Genomic DNA, 14,281 nt, shown 5'->3' with positions numbered 1-14,281 from the left:
CCCATCCGGGAGGCGGGGCCCGGGCGAGCGCGGCGGCGTGGCCAATGGGCGCTCGGCTTACTCTGGCCTCTCCCCCGCGCGGCCGCCAATCGCGGCGGGCGGTGGTGGTAATATTGTGGAGTGGAGTTTGGATGCCGCGGCTGCCGCGGGTTGGAGCGGCGCGGCCGCGGGGCTGCCCGGCTGTCTCGGGAAGGGGGCGTGAGGCGGCCGCGGCCGAGGAGGCAGCGGAGGGAGAGGGGAAGAAAGGAAGGAGGCGGGCGGGGAGTCCTCGAGGAGGAGGCGGGACCCTCCGGGTCCTCACCTCTCGGCCGCCGCGGCGCGCGGAGGGGAGGCGGGGAGGCGGCGCCGCCCCCTGCCCGCGGGCGCCTCAGCGCACGGCCGCCGATCCGCCGGCTCCGGGCGCAGGCGAGGCTCTCGGGGCGGGAGCGGTGGCCGCGCGGCGGCGACCGCCATGGCGTTCCTCAAACTCCGCGACCAGGTAGGCGAGGGGCGGCGGGCCCGCGGGGTGGGAGGGCAGGCGGGAGGGAGGCGGCCGGCGGTGTGGGCCGCCGGGCGCCCGCGCGGCGCGGCGGGGCGAGGGAGGCGGGGGCGCCTCGGGGGTCGCGGCGGCCCGCCTGTCAGTGCGGCGCGGCCGGGGGAGCCCACGTGCCGCCTCCGGCCGCCGCCGCCGCGGGAGGGGCGGGTCCGCGCTCGCGCCGGGCGCCCGCGTCCGGGTCCGCGCCTGCCCTCCTCCAGGTGAGGCCGGGGCCTAACAGGTGGCTTCCCGCTGCCTGGCGGGGCGCTGCCGGCGGCCGTGACCGAGGGTCACGACCTTGCTAGCCTGTTGGCGTCGCCGGGCCGTTCGAGGCCGACTCTCCGGGTCAGGGGAGGCTGGTGTTGCCCAGGGAGGAGTTATTCAGCGTGCAAGGTCCCGCACTTGTTTTCTTCTGACGTCTTGTGCACCATCTTGGCGACTTTTCTTGACTCGGAAGGAGCTGATGCAAGAATACCTGAAGTGCGGAGAAGTGTCATGACTCTCTTGGGCTGAGGAAATACTTTGTGTCTAGGAACGAAAGAGCAGCTGTATCAGAATGATTTGTACACCTAAAAACGTGGAACGATGGGTAACAAGGCTTTCAGGCGATGCACAGGTTTCCAAACATTTGAATCTCTCCCTGAAGGAAAAGGGAGATTTACGTGTGAAATATACCAAGTCGCAGTAGACTTTCTTAGTGCTAAGAATTTATCTTTGCCATTTATTTCTCTGAACAGAAGCTATTGAACAGATTTGAAGGGAAGGTAATTGCATGTATTGGGAAACTATTCCCAAAGTGAGTTCCCCTCTTGAAAAACAGCGGGGGGAAACTTGAGATGTATTTTTCAGTATTGTCTCTTAGTGAGTATTGTACCTTAAATTCTGAATCTAAGTAGTGTCATTTCATAGGTGACTTTTCTGTTTAGGCTGGTGGCTGAACTTGTGTAGCATTTGGTATCAGGAAGGTTTTAGTTGGTGTTAACATCATCAGGACATGATACTTTGAAAAACTCTACTGTTTAGTCAGGTTTATACTTTGTATTTCAAATTGTAGAACTGCGTTGTTACATATGGCAACTTTAATTGACTTTAAATAAAGTAAATTCAGTTCTTCACTCCTGCTGGCCACGTTTCACGCGCTCCGTAGCCCTGTGTGGCTCTTGATTACGATGTTGGACGGTACAGGTGTGGAGCATCTGTGCTATTTACCTGTCAAGAATAACAGGTAAAGCATAAATCAATCCCTGCTAATTCCTGTACGGTTAACTCACGTTATACTCTTGGTGGTGTGTAACTCAAGATCTAGGGTCTCCACTAATCTTGACCAATCTAATGGCATCTTTTGGTTCCATAATTTACAGTTGAGGTAACAATTTTTGTTTTGTTTCTAGTATTACACTTTTGAAGAAAGTTATTTGCATTGTGTGCGTTAGAAATTTGGTGAACTTTTAGGAGAGCATCTCGTTTTATTCACCATCAGGTTTAAACAGAAACAGGATTGTATTTTCAGTTGGACATAAAATCCAGTTGCACCTTTGCATTTGAGTATTTAGGAATTGCAGTTACAAAGCAATTGTGATGCTACTCCAGTTTTCTATAATATCTTTTAATACTCAATGGTGAAGATGATATGTAAAATGTCACCTATAAATTTGAAGGTGTTCGGGCAAGTTTATGAAGCGGCATGGCTCAGAGGGGGGAAAAGAACGTTGGGGTTTACCTTTAGTAAACTGCTAAATAATTGGCTAATTTGGTCTCTCCTTTGGAAGACTTGTAGAATTGAGTTTGTTTTTGCCTGGAAGGGAATAGCTGCTTTTAGAAGTCATCTTATATGTTGATATTTTATTAGCTGTTAAGAGTGATGGTAAAAATGAAATGGAATGCAAAGTGTTTTAACCTTTCCCATTTATAGGACAGGCAGTTCAGCTAGATGAGTTGTTTTTTTTTTTTTTTTTTTTAGAGGAAAGATCTGTTTAAGTACATAGAATTTTAAAGCTGGAGGGTACTTGACACAGCATTTAGCTCTGTCCTATTTACACTTGAGCTAGAAGGTAGTAGAATCTACTTTTCTATCTTTTGTAAATACAGTCTCTTACGTAGAAGCTAAACATGGGTAGGGGTTGTTTTTCTTTGTGCACGTAAGCATCAGGGGGATTCTAGATGGTTTAAACATAAAATCAGTTAGTACATAAAGCAGCTTGTTTTCATATCCAATCAATGCTATGAAAAAGACAGCTTTTCCTCATTTTTTGCCAACACCAGTATGGGGGTAAGAAGTTATTACTGTCCTATTTTCTGTTAGTAGTTGAAAATGACTTTTAATTGTAAATGAAATGAAGAGAATTTGTTTCCTGTTTGTAGGAAACTTCCCTTGTTTCCTCTCCTGGCCCCCCAACATTGAAGTGTTTATACAGCACGAATCTGTAACTGTTGCAGGGTTTTATTCAACAGGTGTCACTGTCAGGTTTTTTTCTCTTTGCAGCTAGTAAAAATATAATCATACATGGTTACATTTAAAACTTATTTATTTGCCAGCTTTATTCAGATATCATTGATACATAACATATGTAAGTTTAAGGTGTAGAGCATTGATTTGATTTGTGTATATATTGTGAAATGCTTACCACAAAAAGTTACTTAACACCTCCATCCCCTCACGTGATTACCATTTGTGTATGTGTGTGTAGATAACATTTAAGATCTACTTCTCTTAACAACTTTCAGTTATGCATATATAATAGATCATTGTTAATTATAGTCACCGTGCTGTACATTAGATACTCAGAACTTACTCATCTTATAGCTGGAAATTTGTACCCTTAGACTGATTACAGGATTACATTTTATCAGCAGTGATCCATAGTATACCCTAACAAGAAAGGTAGATGGTCTTTGCCTGGATCAGGGATAACAGACTCACAACTAAATGGCAGCTGGTACTTGGCTTCAGTATCCAGGAGACAGTAGGGTTGATGGAGATCATGACAAATAGCAGGTATGTTAGCTGCTGCTCAGCTCAAGCCATTGTTGCTGTGCAGGTGTACACAGTATTTTAAGAATTCCAGTTTTTTGTAGAAAGCCAGAAATCCAGATTCTTATGAAAAACTACTATTTATAAATGTTGGCAAGTTGGTAGTTACTGTTGAAAAAAATTTAAAGCTGTGGTTTTAAAAGGGGGTTAGTAGGGGACAAGTTTATAACCACTAGTTTAGGTCAGCTTGAGGAAACAAATTATTATAAAATAAGATTCCTATTAAAAAACAGTTTTCTTTGGGATAAAATAACCAAAATGGTCATAAACTTTAAAAAATTTTGAAATAATTTGCATACCATGAAATTCACCCTTTTAGAATGCTCAGTAGTTTTTAGTATATTCACAAAATTGTACAACCATTACCACTGTCTAATTCCAGAACATTTTCGTCACTCAAAAAACCTAATATTAGCAGTCACTCCTTGCTTTCCCCTCCTCCTGCCCCCTGGCAGTCACTAATCTACTTTCTATAGCTATGAATTTGCCTATTATATTTCATATAAATGGAATCATACGATATGTGGCCTTTTATGTCTGACTTCTTTCACTTAGTATAATATTTTTAAGGTTTATCCATGCAGTAGCATGAATCAGTTGGTCATAAACTTTAATATCATGTTTTAAGAATTTCTAAAAAAAAGTTTCTATACTTTTGTCCTGTTTTATTGCCTCTGGTAGTGTGCATATGTATAACCTGGGTGTTGTTTGTTTCTGTTTTCTGAGTTTTATAACTCAAACTTTGTTTGCAGTGGCACTAAAGGGTAATAGCTGTCATGTTTGGATTTGTGTGTGTGTGTGTGTGTGTAGGAGCCATCTTTGTGTTCCCTCCTGGGTTAATGGTCATTAGGTAAAAATTCTTGATACAGTGAAGGTTTTTTTTTTTTTTGAACAAAATTGTCATATCACTGTGTAGATATTGTATGGATGAGAATAAATTACTGTTTTGTATAGTAAGTTCCCACTTGTCAAGTGTTCACTAAGGATAGAACATTATTTGACTTTTCAGTAGGAAAAAAAAATAAATGATCCTTGAAAAATCTTATAATTGGGGATACAGAATGTCTGAAATGCCTGAAAAACACTGATGCCCAGATGTTCAAGTATTCCATATTGAGTGTCTTCTTGCTTTGTGTTGGAGATTGTGGGGGACACAAGGGTGCAGTAGCTACCATCTCTGCCCCTAAGAATCTTATTGCCTAGAAAATGAGTGAAGATACACATAAATAAAAGCACAGCGTATGAGGTACTTTACATGAAAAGGTTTATAGATGTTGAAGAAAAACATGGAGCATATTGTTTGGAAATGTAACTGACAGACTAACATAAATGTAAGAAAATAAGTGTGTCCTATATTTCTTGACTTTTTTCTTTTTGAATACTTTGTGTAATACAGTGTAGAACAAGGAGCGATCCATAAGAGATGCAGATAATGTGATTCTGAATTCAGAAAGGGTCACATGATCTGATTGTAGGCAGAGGGAAACCCTCATGGCAAGGGAGGTATTTTAGGTTCACAGAAAGGATTTGTTGAAAGCAAACATTTGGACAGGAAAGCAACAAGAGGGAACTCTGAAGGCAAGCCAGAAAAGGAGGATGGTGTATTTCTGTTGGGGTAGTGAGCAGACAGGGCCGATTGGTGGGTGTAGTTGGAAAGGACTGGAGGTAGATTAGTTGAATTAACAGTGACTACATTATGAAGTACTTGGAATGCAAGGTTAAGAAGTTTGGACTGATTGGTAGGTGATGGGAAGTAGTCTAAGCGAGGCTGTGAAGAGCTTCAGGGGAATGTGCGTATATATACTTTTCTCAAGAGGGTTCATAGTTTTATTAGATCTTCTGAGGGACCCATGACACCCCAAAGTTAAATAACCGCTACATTACAGGTTTTAGAAAAGTAGATTATAAAAGACAAATAGGGACACCCAAGACTGGTTAGGTGGCTGCTGCTGTAATTCAGAACATATGTAAAACCTTTTAATTTAGTATAAACTGAGTATATTAATTACTCAGCCAACGTTTGAGTGGAAGTGAATACATCTTTAAAAGGTCCTTATAACTGTAATAATGACTCACTTATGTGTACAGTTGTGTCTTATATTCGTGTAACAATTGATCATTTTTTTGTTGCATAGTCCCACTAGGATCAATTAAACATGAAAATGCAATTGAACATTGATTATGGTAGTAAATAAAAAGCAGATAATCCAAGTAGCTATGTTTGGGTTGTATTAGGTTTTTCAGCATTTTATTTCCTTTTTGTTTTTCTAGTCTAATGTAAAATTCATATTCAGTGAATGCACTCTACCTGGGCTGGAGTGAGATGCCCCCGGGAAATGTGCTGTGCCTGGAGAAGATAGTTCAGAATTAAGCCTTTTTCTGGATAATGTAACCTATGCACAGTTCACATAAGCCAATTACTGAGTAATACTTCTAATTTAAAGTGAAAATTAATGAAATGTCCAGTTATTTAAACCAATAGTGTTTTAAAGTGTTACAGTAGATTGTACACAATGATTAAAGTTCTCAGGTGCTTTAGGTTTAGTTTCTGCTCCTATCCCCAACCCCCGTTCTTGGTTATACTATTAAGTGATTCATCCACTTTGCTATGGGATACCGATTTTAAGCAAAGTTGCCAGGATTCTTTGTGTATACTGATTGGCATATAAAGCAAAGTCTAGATAGAACTACTATGCCCACAACTAAAGTTCACTTTTGCCCAGTAAATTTAAGTTCAAATTCTTAATTGGTGATGGTTTCATCATTTATTTATTACAAAGTTAAAGGTATGTCTTTTCTACTCTTAAGGATTTAGGGCCACAGATAATATTAAAACATGCAGCAGAGGACAATTAAACCATTTAAAAAGGAAAGTCAGGAAGCAGTTGTTTCTGACATAAATGCTTGTTCTAGAAGCCTAGAATGCAAGTTATTACAGCCGAACACTACATTTTTAATTTCCTTTTACTACCTAAAATACCAGAAAAGCTCCACAAACTTTATGTCTTATAATAAGAAGTATTATAAGTATTATAGTCTGGAGAGGCAGCCTTTTTTGGATTAAAAGTTTGATATAAATTTTTTTAATATATGTTTTATTGTGGTAGCATTAGTTTATAACATTATATGTTTCATGTGTACAACATTGTATTTCTACTTCTGTATACACTACAGCAGTGGTCCCCAACCTTTTTGGCACCAGGGACTGGTTTCATGGAAGACAGTTTTTCCACAGACCGGGATGGGGGTGGGGGTGGTTTCGGGATGATTCAACGGCATTACATTTATTATGCAGTTTATTTCTGTTATTATTACATTGTAATATATAATGAAATAATTATACAACTCACCATAATGCAGAATCAGTGGGAGCCCAGAGCTTGTTTTCACTTGCCACTCACTGATAGGGTTTTGATATGAGTCTGCAAGCAACTGATGTATTGTGGTTCTGTGCAGTCAGACCTCTCTGCTAATGATGATCTGTATTTACAGCTGCTCCCCAGCACTGGCATCACCACCTCAGCTCCACCTCAGATCATGCCTTGGATTCTCATAAGGAGTGTGCAGCCTAGATCCCTTGCATGCGCAGTTCACAGGAGGGTTCGTGCTTCTATGAGAATCTTATGCCACTGCTGATCGGAGCTCGGGTGGTAACGTGAGCGATGGGGAGCGGCTGTAAACACAGATGAAGCTGTGCTCACTCACCCGCTGCTCACCTCCTGCTCTGTGGCCTGGTACCAGTCTGTGGGCCGGGGGTTGGGGACACCTGCATTACAGCATGTTTACCACCTCTTTCTCCTGCCCCCAGCCCTTTCCCTCCGCTAACCGCTGCTCTGTTCTCTGTATCTTTGTGTTTGTTTCTGTTTGGTGTATTCATTTTTTGGTTTTTGTTTATTTTTTATATTTCACACATGAGTGAAATCATATAGTATTTGTCTTTGTCTTACTTACTCACTTTGCATAATATCTTCAAGATCCATCTATGTTTTTGCAAATGGCAAAATTTCATCTTTTTTTTTTTTTAACATATGAGTAGTATTCCATTATATACCTCATTCTCTTTATCCTTTCGTTTATTGGTGGGCACTTATGTTGTTTCTGTATCTTGGCTATTGTAAATAATGCTGCAGTGAACATAGGGGTGCATATATCTTTTCTAATGAGTGTTTTGTATTCTTTGGATAAATACCCAAAAGGGGGATAGCTGGATCATATGGTAGTTCTGTTTTTAATTTTTTGAGGAATCTCCATGCTGTTTTCCACACTGGCTGCACCAATTCACATTCCCACCAGCAGTGTATGAGGGCTCCCTTTTCTCCACATCATTACCAACACTGGTTATTTCTTGCTTTTTTGACAATAGCTGTTCTTACAGGCGTGAGGTGATATCTCATTTTTAAAAATTTTTTGATTTGCATTTCCCTAGTAATTAATGATGTTGAACATCTTTTCATGTGCTTGTTTGGCCATCTGCATGTCTTTGGAAAAATGTCTATTCAGTTTCTCTGCCCACTTTTTAATGAGGTTGTTTTTTGTTGTTGAATTACAGCTTTTTCTTTTTTAAACAGCTGATAGAATTCACACACCAATTTAAATTGTATAGTTCAGTGATTTTTAGTATATTCACAGAGCTGTGTAAGTAACACCACAATCAATTTTATATTATATCACACCCAAAAGAAACCTCTTACCCCTAAACCTGTTACTCCCCCAAGCCTCCATCGTCCCTAGCCCTAGACAACTACTAATCTACTTTTTGTCTCTAAAATTTGCCTGTTTCACTTAGCATGTTTTCAAGGCTCATCCACATTGTAGCATGTATCAGTATTTTTATTGGTGAATGATATAGTATTCCATTGTATCATATGCCACATTTTATTTATCCACTCGACAGTTGATGGACATTTGGGTTATTTCCACCTTTTGGCTAGTATGAATAATGCTGCTATGAACATTTGTGTACAAGTTTTTGTGTGGACATTAGTTTTTGTTTCTCTTGGATATATAATACCTAGGAGTGTAGTCGCTGGGTCATATGGTTACTCCGTATTTAGCCTTTTAAGGAACTTCTAGTCCATTTTCCAGAGTGGCTGTGCCATTTTGCATTCCCACCAGCAGTGTATGAGGGTTCCAGTTTCTCCACATCCTCAGTAACACTTACTGTTATCTGTCATCCTATTGTGTGGGAAATGGTATATTTTGTGGTTTTGATTTGCATTTCCCTGATGGTTAAGGACGATGAGCATCTTCTCATCAGATCCTTTGCCCATTTTTTAATTGGGATATTTGTCTTTTTATTGAGTTGTAAGAGTTCTTTATGTGTTTTAGGTACAAGTCTCTTATCAGATATATGATTTGCAAAAATTTTCTCCCATTCTGTCTTTCTGTTCTTGGTAATATTCTTTGTAGCACAAAAGCCTTTAATTATGAAGTCCAATTTATCATCGACTCCTAGGGTTTTGAGTAGGGGGCCTAGGTGAATAGGACATGAGGAGGAGGAGCTGGTTGGAGGGTAAGATGAATTCAGTTTTAGATGTACTGAGTTCCTAGCAGGACGTTTAAATGGAGAAGTGTTGTTACAGTAGGCAGTTAAGTGTGAGGCTAGACTCAGAGAAAAGAGTCTTCTGTGGAAGTTGAAGTGAATGAGAAGAGCTCATGGCCAAGAAGAGTGTAATGGAGAGTGTGGAATGAGTGAAGGAAGGGAAGCCTGAGAAGAACCACCAGAGTTGGGAAGAGAGTCGTGAGGCTGCCATCACAGGAGGGGAAAAGTTCCCAAGTTGTTCCTTGGGCACAAAGGCTCATTTTTTTCATCACCTTTTAGTTTTCTTTTTATCCACACATTGTTTAAAACTTTTCCATGCAAATGTTTTTCCTATTTGCCCCAAGTTCTGTATTTCCTAAGCTAGTAACTCCTGACTTGGGCATATACTAGAATCAGTTGGCCTTCTGAAGTACAGATTTTTGGGGTCCTGTTAGACCTGAGTGAGGATCACCTGGGGTAGTGCCCCAGCATCTGTACTTTAAAACCTCTTGTGATGAAGACTGGCCTGCTCTTCACCAAGGTTGTTGCTTTTCCTCTTGGGTCCCTACTAACTTATACTTACCAGCCCCTCTTGCACTGTGGGTTGGCCATATGATTGAGAATTGGCTGAAGAAAATTAAGCAGACATGTTGAGTGTTTCTTCAGCCCTGGCAAACACAACCCTCCCTTGAACAGTCCTCTGTTTTCTCCACCTGCTGGCTGGGGGTTGTCTGCCAGAGCAACTTTGGAAAGGAGGGGTCTAAGAAAGCTGAATTTCTGTCAGCCTGGGCCATCCCTAGCCTCCTTACGCCACCAGCTGATCATTAACATGGCTTTTTGGATTTCATAAAGACATGAAGTAAAAATGAACTATTACGGCACAGTTTGGGGATTTATTTATTGTAACATACATTGTTACTTTAATTGATATAATCCTTAGATTATTACCCAGATTCTAATTTGGGAACAGTTGCCCTTGGTTTGTACTATTGTGTATTTTTAAACTCATTTATTTGGTAGGTTAGTCTTCAGCTGTTGCCTTTCAGACCTTATATATAAATGCTGTTTTCTTTGTAGTTATTTTCGTGGAAATGGTTATAATTAACATCCCGGTTATATTATTAGATAACAAACATTTGTATGTCTACTACCTGCTGGTTCTTGAAAATGGGGTGTATCTATAAAACAGGGGCTTTTCTTTCTAGTATGGGATAATCTGGAATTACCTGTGCTTCGAGAGCATCAAGGAAGAAATGGCTAGTTGAACCCAATTGTGGAGTTGGGGGTTCCTTAACGTTTATTTTAATAGGATTTTATTTACCCATGTTCCTCTTGTAACATTGTTTTCTCTCATTCTTGGTGGACAAGAGCTATATACATAGCCTGAATAAAATGTCCTTTTAGAGGAGCAAAAACTACAAGTGCATTTTTGGCAGATTTGTGTTACATGGGGGTATTTCATTTGAGCATATATTTTCCCTTAATCTTTACCACCAAAAAAGAATCAAATATTTTATTTAGGAGAACTCCAAATCTTAGTGTTGATGCAGATTAAATTGTTAAAATTTTCCTGCAGTTAACTAAAGTGGGTTTTTCTGTTTGTTTTTGTTTTGTTTTTTGAGAAATAGTTTATTGATTGCATTTCCTCTTCTCCTTTTCCTTTTGAGGGAACTCTTGGATTAGAAATGATGAAAGTCAGAAAGGACCTACTTAGCTATCTTTAGTATATTTTTATTAGTGTAAATTAATGAGGATAAAAGTCAGACAATTCAAACTGGAGTTTGAAAGATTTTATATATGTGTGGTGTGGATATTTATATAGATGAGTAAACAAAAGGCTTCTATATTGACTAGTTCTCCTAATGGTGAGAGGTTTCCCCCACTTTTTTTTTTTATAAATTTATTTATTTATTTTATTTATTTATTGGCTGTGTTGGGTCTTTGTTGTTGCACACGGGCTTTCTCCAGTTGCTGCGAGCGGGGGCTACTCTTCATTGTGGTGCGTAGGCTCCTCATTGTAGAGGCTTCTCTTGTTTTGGAGCACGGGCTCTAGGTGCATGGGCTTCAATAGTTGTGGCACATGGGCTCAATAGTTGCGGCACATGGGCTCAATAGTTGTGGCTCACGGGCTCTAAAGCACAGGCTCAATAGTTGTGGCGCTCAGGGTTAGTTGCTCCGTGGCATGTGGAATCTTCCCAGGGCAGGGCTCGAACCCGTGTCCCCTGCATTGGCAGGCAGATTCTTTACCACTGCGCCACCCAGGAAGTCCTCCCCCACTGTTTGAAAGCTTATATGCTAGGCAGTGTGTAGTTCCAGAGTGTCAGACTGGGTCATGCCAAGAGTGAGAAGAGTGTTTCTGGGAGAACTTTAAACAGCAAGGCAAGTGAAAATCACGTCCTGGAGAAATGGAGTTAGTTGGACTTCAGAGTTTGCAACTGCTGGCTTTTAAAGGATGTAAAAGCAAACTGCAGCATGAAGGGTGGACAGTGGAGTTGAAGCCAGCTGAACAGATCTGAATAGCAAGTGTAGTATTAGTCACATAGAGCCAGTAAGTAGCCTAATCCAAGAGACAGGCAGGTAGTTAGAAACCAGAATGTCTGTTGGTTGAATGATTCGAATAGAGATGTGTGGAATCCTGCGACTTCAGTAGATGAGGGCTGGGGGCTGTAACCTTGCAGACATTCTCATTTGATACTGTAGCTGGGACAACAGAGAGAATCTGGTGGGAGTATTTCCCAACTTAGAAACTAGTCAAGAGTTGTAAATGAAACACAGTATAGGTGTACTATAGAAATGTTCTGGAAGAGTATGTTAAATAATGGTTAATCCACTCATTTAACAGTGAACAACCTTACTTTTTTTAAAGAAACTTACTGTGTATTTTAAATAGTCCCTTAATAAAACAAATTATCCTTCAATCTTTTATCGCAAAGCTGACTTTCTCTATGTCATCTTCACTTAAATGTAGATGTATTGACTTGATTGCTTTGATCAGCAGTACATGTATTATCTTGTATGTCCTGATGTATTACTGGTTTAGAACCTCATATGTTTTGGCTATTGACTTATTGCTTTTGAAATGTTGCTAATCAACCTGTGTATGTTTGGTTTCCTTACTATTATGACTCCAGATTCTATTGTAAAGTCAAAAGAACCCCTTACCTGCTCACCTTCTAGTTTCCTCAGCATCTTGGAGCCAGTTTTGAACTTGAAATTCCTTTTGTGTGCCCATAACTTCTTTCATTGTTGGTTCTCCCATGTCTTCACCCACAGTGAAGCTGAGCTTTGCTGTATTGGAACCTACTTCACCTAGTTGGCTAGGTTCAATTTGGCCGCAGACTGACCTTTTGAGAAGTTTGGACCTCCAGATTTGAGCAGTGTTGGCTAGGGTAGTGTTTTCTGAAGCGTGGGACAGCTTTTCCTACTGGTGTGTTTCTTGAGATTTTACATAGGTGACCTGTCTACTTGGACTTTCAGGTGTTGGCCCACTTTTCCTTGCTTCTAGTGTATTCAGTAGCTGGTGTCCTGCTTGAGTCTCACTTTCCTCTGGCCTGTTTTGGGGTCTCCTGGCTCTCTCCATCGCAGCCTTTCGTATTAACCATCCCTTCTCATCTTTCATCTCTTGTTTTTCCACCTCAGCCTCCTTTCTTGAGTCCTTTGGCACCTCTTGAGCCTCAACTCCTCACTTACACACACCTCAGTCTCTTCCCCTTCATCTCAGCCTGCTGCCTCTTGGAATTTGTCCTTCCTTTCCTTTCCTACCCCTTCTCAGACTGTGCCCTCTTCTCAGCAGGCCTTGTTTCTCAGTGGGCACCTTACCCGCATTTCCTCCCATTGGCGCTGTTATGTCAGTCTTACATTCTTATCCTCTACCTTGTCTGCTCCTGTCCATAGCCCCAGTATTACCCTCTCAGGTTATGCTTCATTCTTTCCTGTGGCTTTGTCAAGCAAGAGAAGCGAATGACTTAAAGTAAGTGTTAAGTAAGTAATAGTAGATGTCATTCATGGATATGGAAAACAATTATGATAGTCTTAATTGAATGTCTGAAATGCTGGAACATACACTTTTAATTCTGGCTCGTTAATTTATCCCCTCTGTGACCTTGGGCAAGTTATTTCACTTGTTTGTGTTTCCCCGCCTAGAAAAGGAAGGTAGTTGTGTCTAGCTCCCAGAATTGTTGAATTAAATGAGAGTGTGTAAAACCCCTGGCAAATAGTTGGCACTTGATAGATGGCAGCCACTGTTGTATTGAAAGACTTTGGCTTGGGACTTAGCTCTTCCACTTTCTTACTATGTAACCTTGGGCACAGAAACTAAATCAGAGCTGTGGTTTGTTTTTAACATCTTTTTCTGAGATATAATTCACAGAATTTACCAATTTAAATGATGTACAATTCAGTGTGTTTGTTTTGTTTTAGTAAATTCACAGGGTTGTGCAACTATGAACCACAATCTAATTTTGGAACATTTTTATCACCTCAAAAAGAAGCCCTGTGCTAATTAGCAGTTACTCCTGTTTCTCCTAACCTCCCCTCCTTTCTCTTAGCCTTAGGCAACCACTAATTTACAGGTATACCTCGAAGATATTGCAGGTTCAGTTCCAGACCACTGCAATAAAGCGAATAGTGCGATAAAGCAAGTCACATAAATTGTTTGGTTTCTCAGTGCATGTAAAAGTTATGTTTACACTGAACTGTAGTGTATTAAGTGTGCAACAGCAGTATGTCTAAAAAAAATGTATATACCTTAATTAAAAAATACTTTATGGCTGAAAAATGTGAACCATCATTTGACAATGTAGGGTTGCCACAAATCTTCAGTTTGTGTAGGTGTGTTTTAATTTATCTTGGGCAGATTCATATGAGTGGAGTTGCTGAGTTGTATGCTAAGCTTATGTTTAATGCTTTGAGAAGAACCAAGCCATGTAATCCCTTTTGTGTGTTGCTAGATTTGGCTTGCTAATATTTTATCTCTCTCTTCTTGTGATGTCTTTTTCTTTGGTATGAGGGTAATGTTGGCCTCATAGAATGAATTGGAAAGTGTTCTCTGCTCTCTTCTAGAAGAGTTTGTGAAGGATTAGTAGTATTTCTTCTTTATATGTTTGGTAGAATTCACCAGTGAAGCTATGTGGGCCACGCCTTTTCTTTGTGGTAAACTTTTGAGTTACTAATTCTGTTTCTTCACTTGTTATAAGTCTCTTCAAATTTTCTGTTT

General features: G+C 40.6%; 1 protein-coding gene across 5 annotated transcripts in view; it reads left to right on the top strand.

Moving 5' to 3' along the window:
• Positions 1 to 113: 113 nt before the first annotated feature.
• ANKRD28 (ankyrin repeat domain 28) overlaps positions 114 to 14,281 on the top strand; it is a 172,074-nt gene continuing 157,906 nt past the window's right edge. For all 5 annotated transcript variants that reach the window (XM_057737940.1, XM_057737946.1, XM_057737945.1 and 2 more), the window contains exon 1: positions 114 to 478. Coding sequence is in view for 3 of the 5 variants with exons in the window: in XM_057737946.1 (XP_057593929.1) it covers positions 452 to 478 (27 nt within the window). In the remaining 2 variants the exon portion in view is untranslated. The remainder of the gene's footprint in view (positions 479 to 14,281) is intronic.

Source organism: Hippopotamus amphibius, chromosome 6 (assembly GCF_030028045.1).
Source record: "Hippopotamus amphibius kiboko isolate mHipAmp2 chromosome 6, mHipAmp2.hap2, whole genome shotgun sequence".
Lineage (NCBI taxonomy): Eukaryota > Metazoa > Chordata > Mammalia > Artiodactyla > Hippopotamidae > Hippopotamus > Hippopotamus amphibius.
The sequence above is the reverse complement of the archived record's forward strand: the minus strand, read 5'-3'. Positions and strand labels throughout refer to the sequence as shown.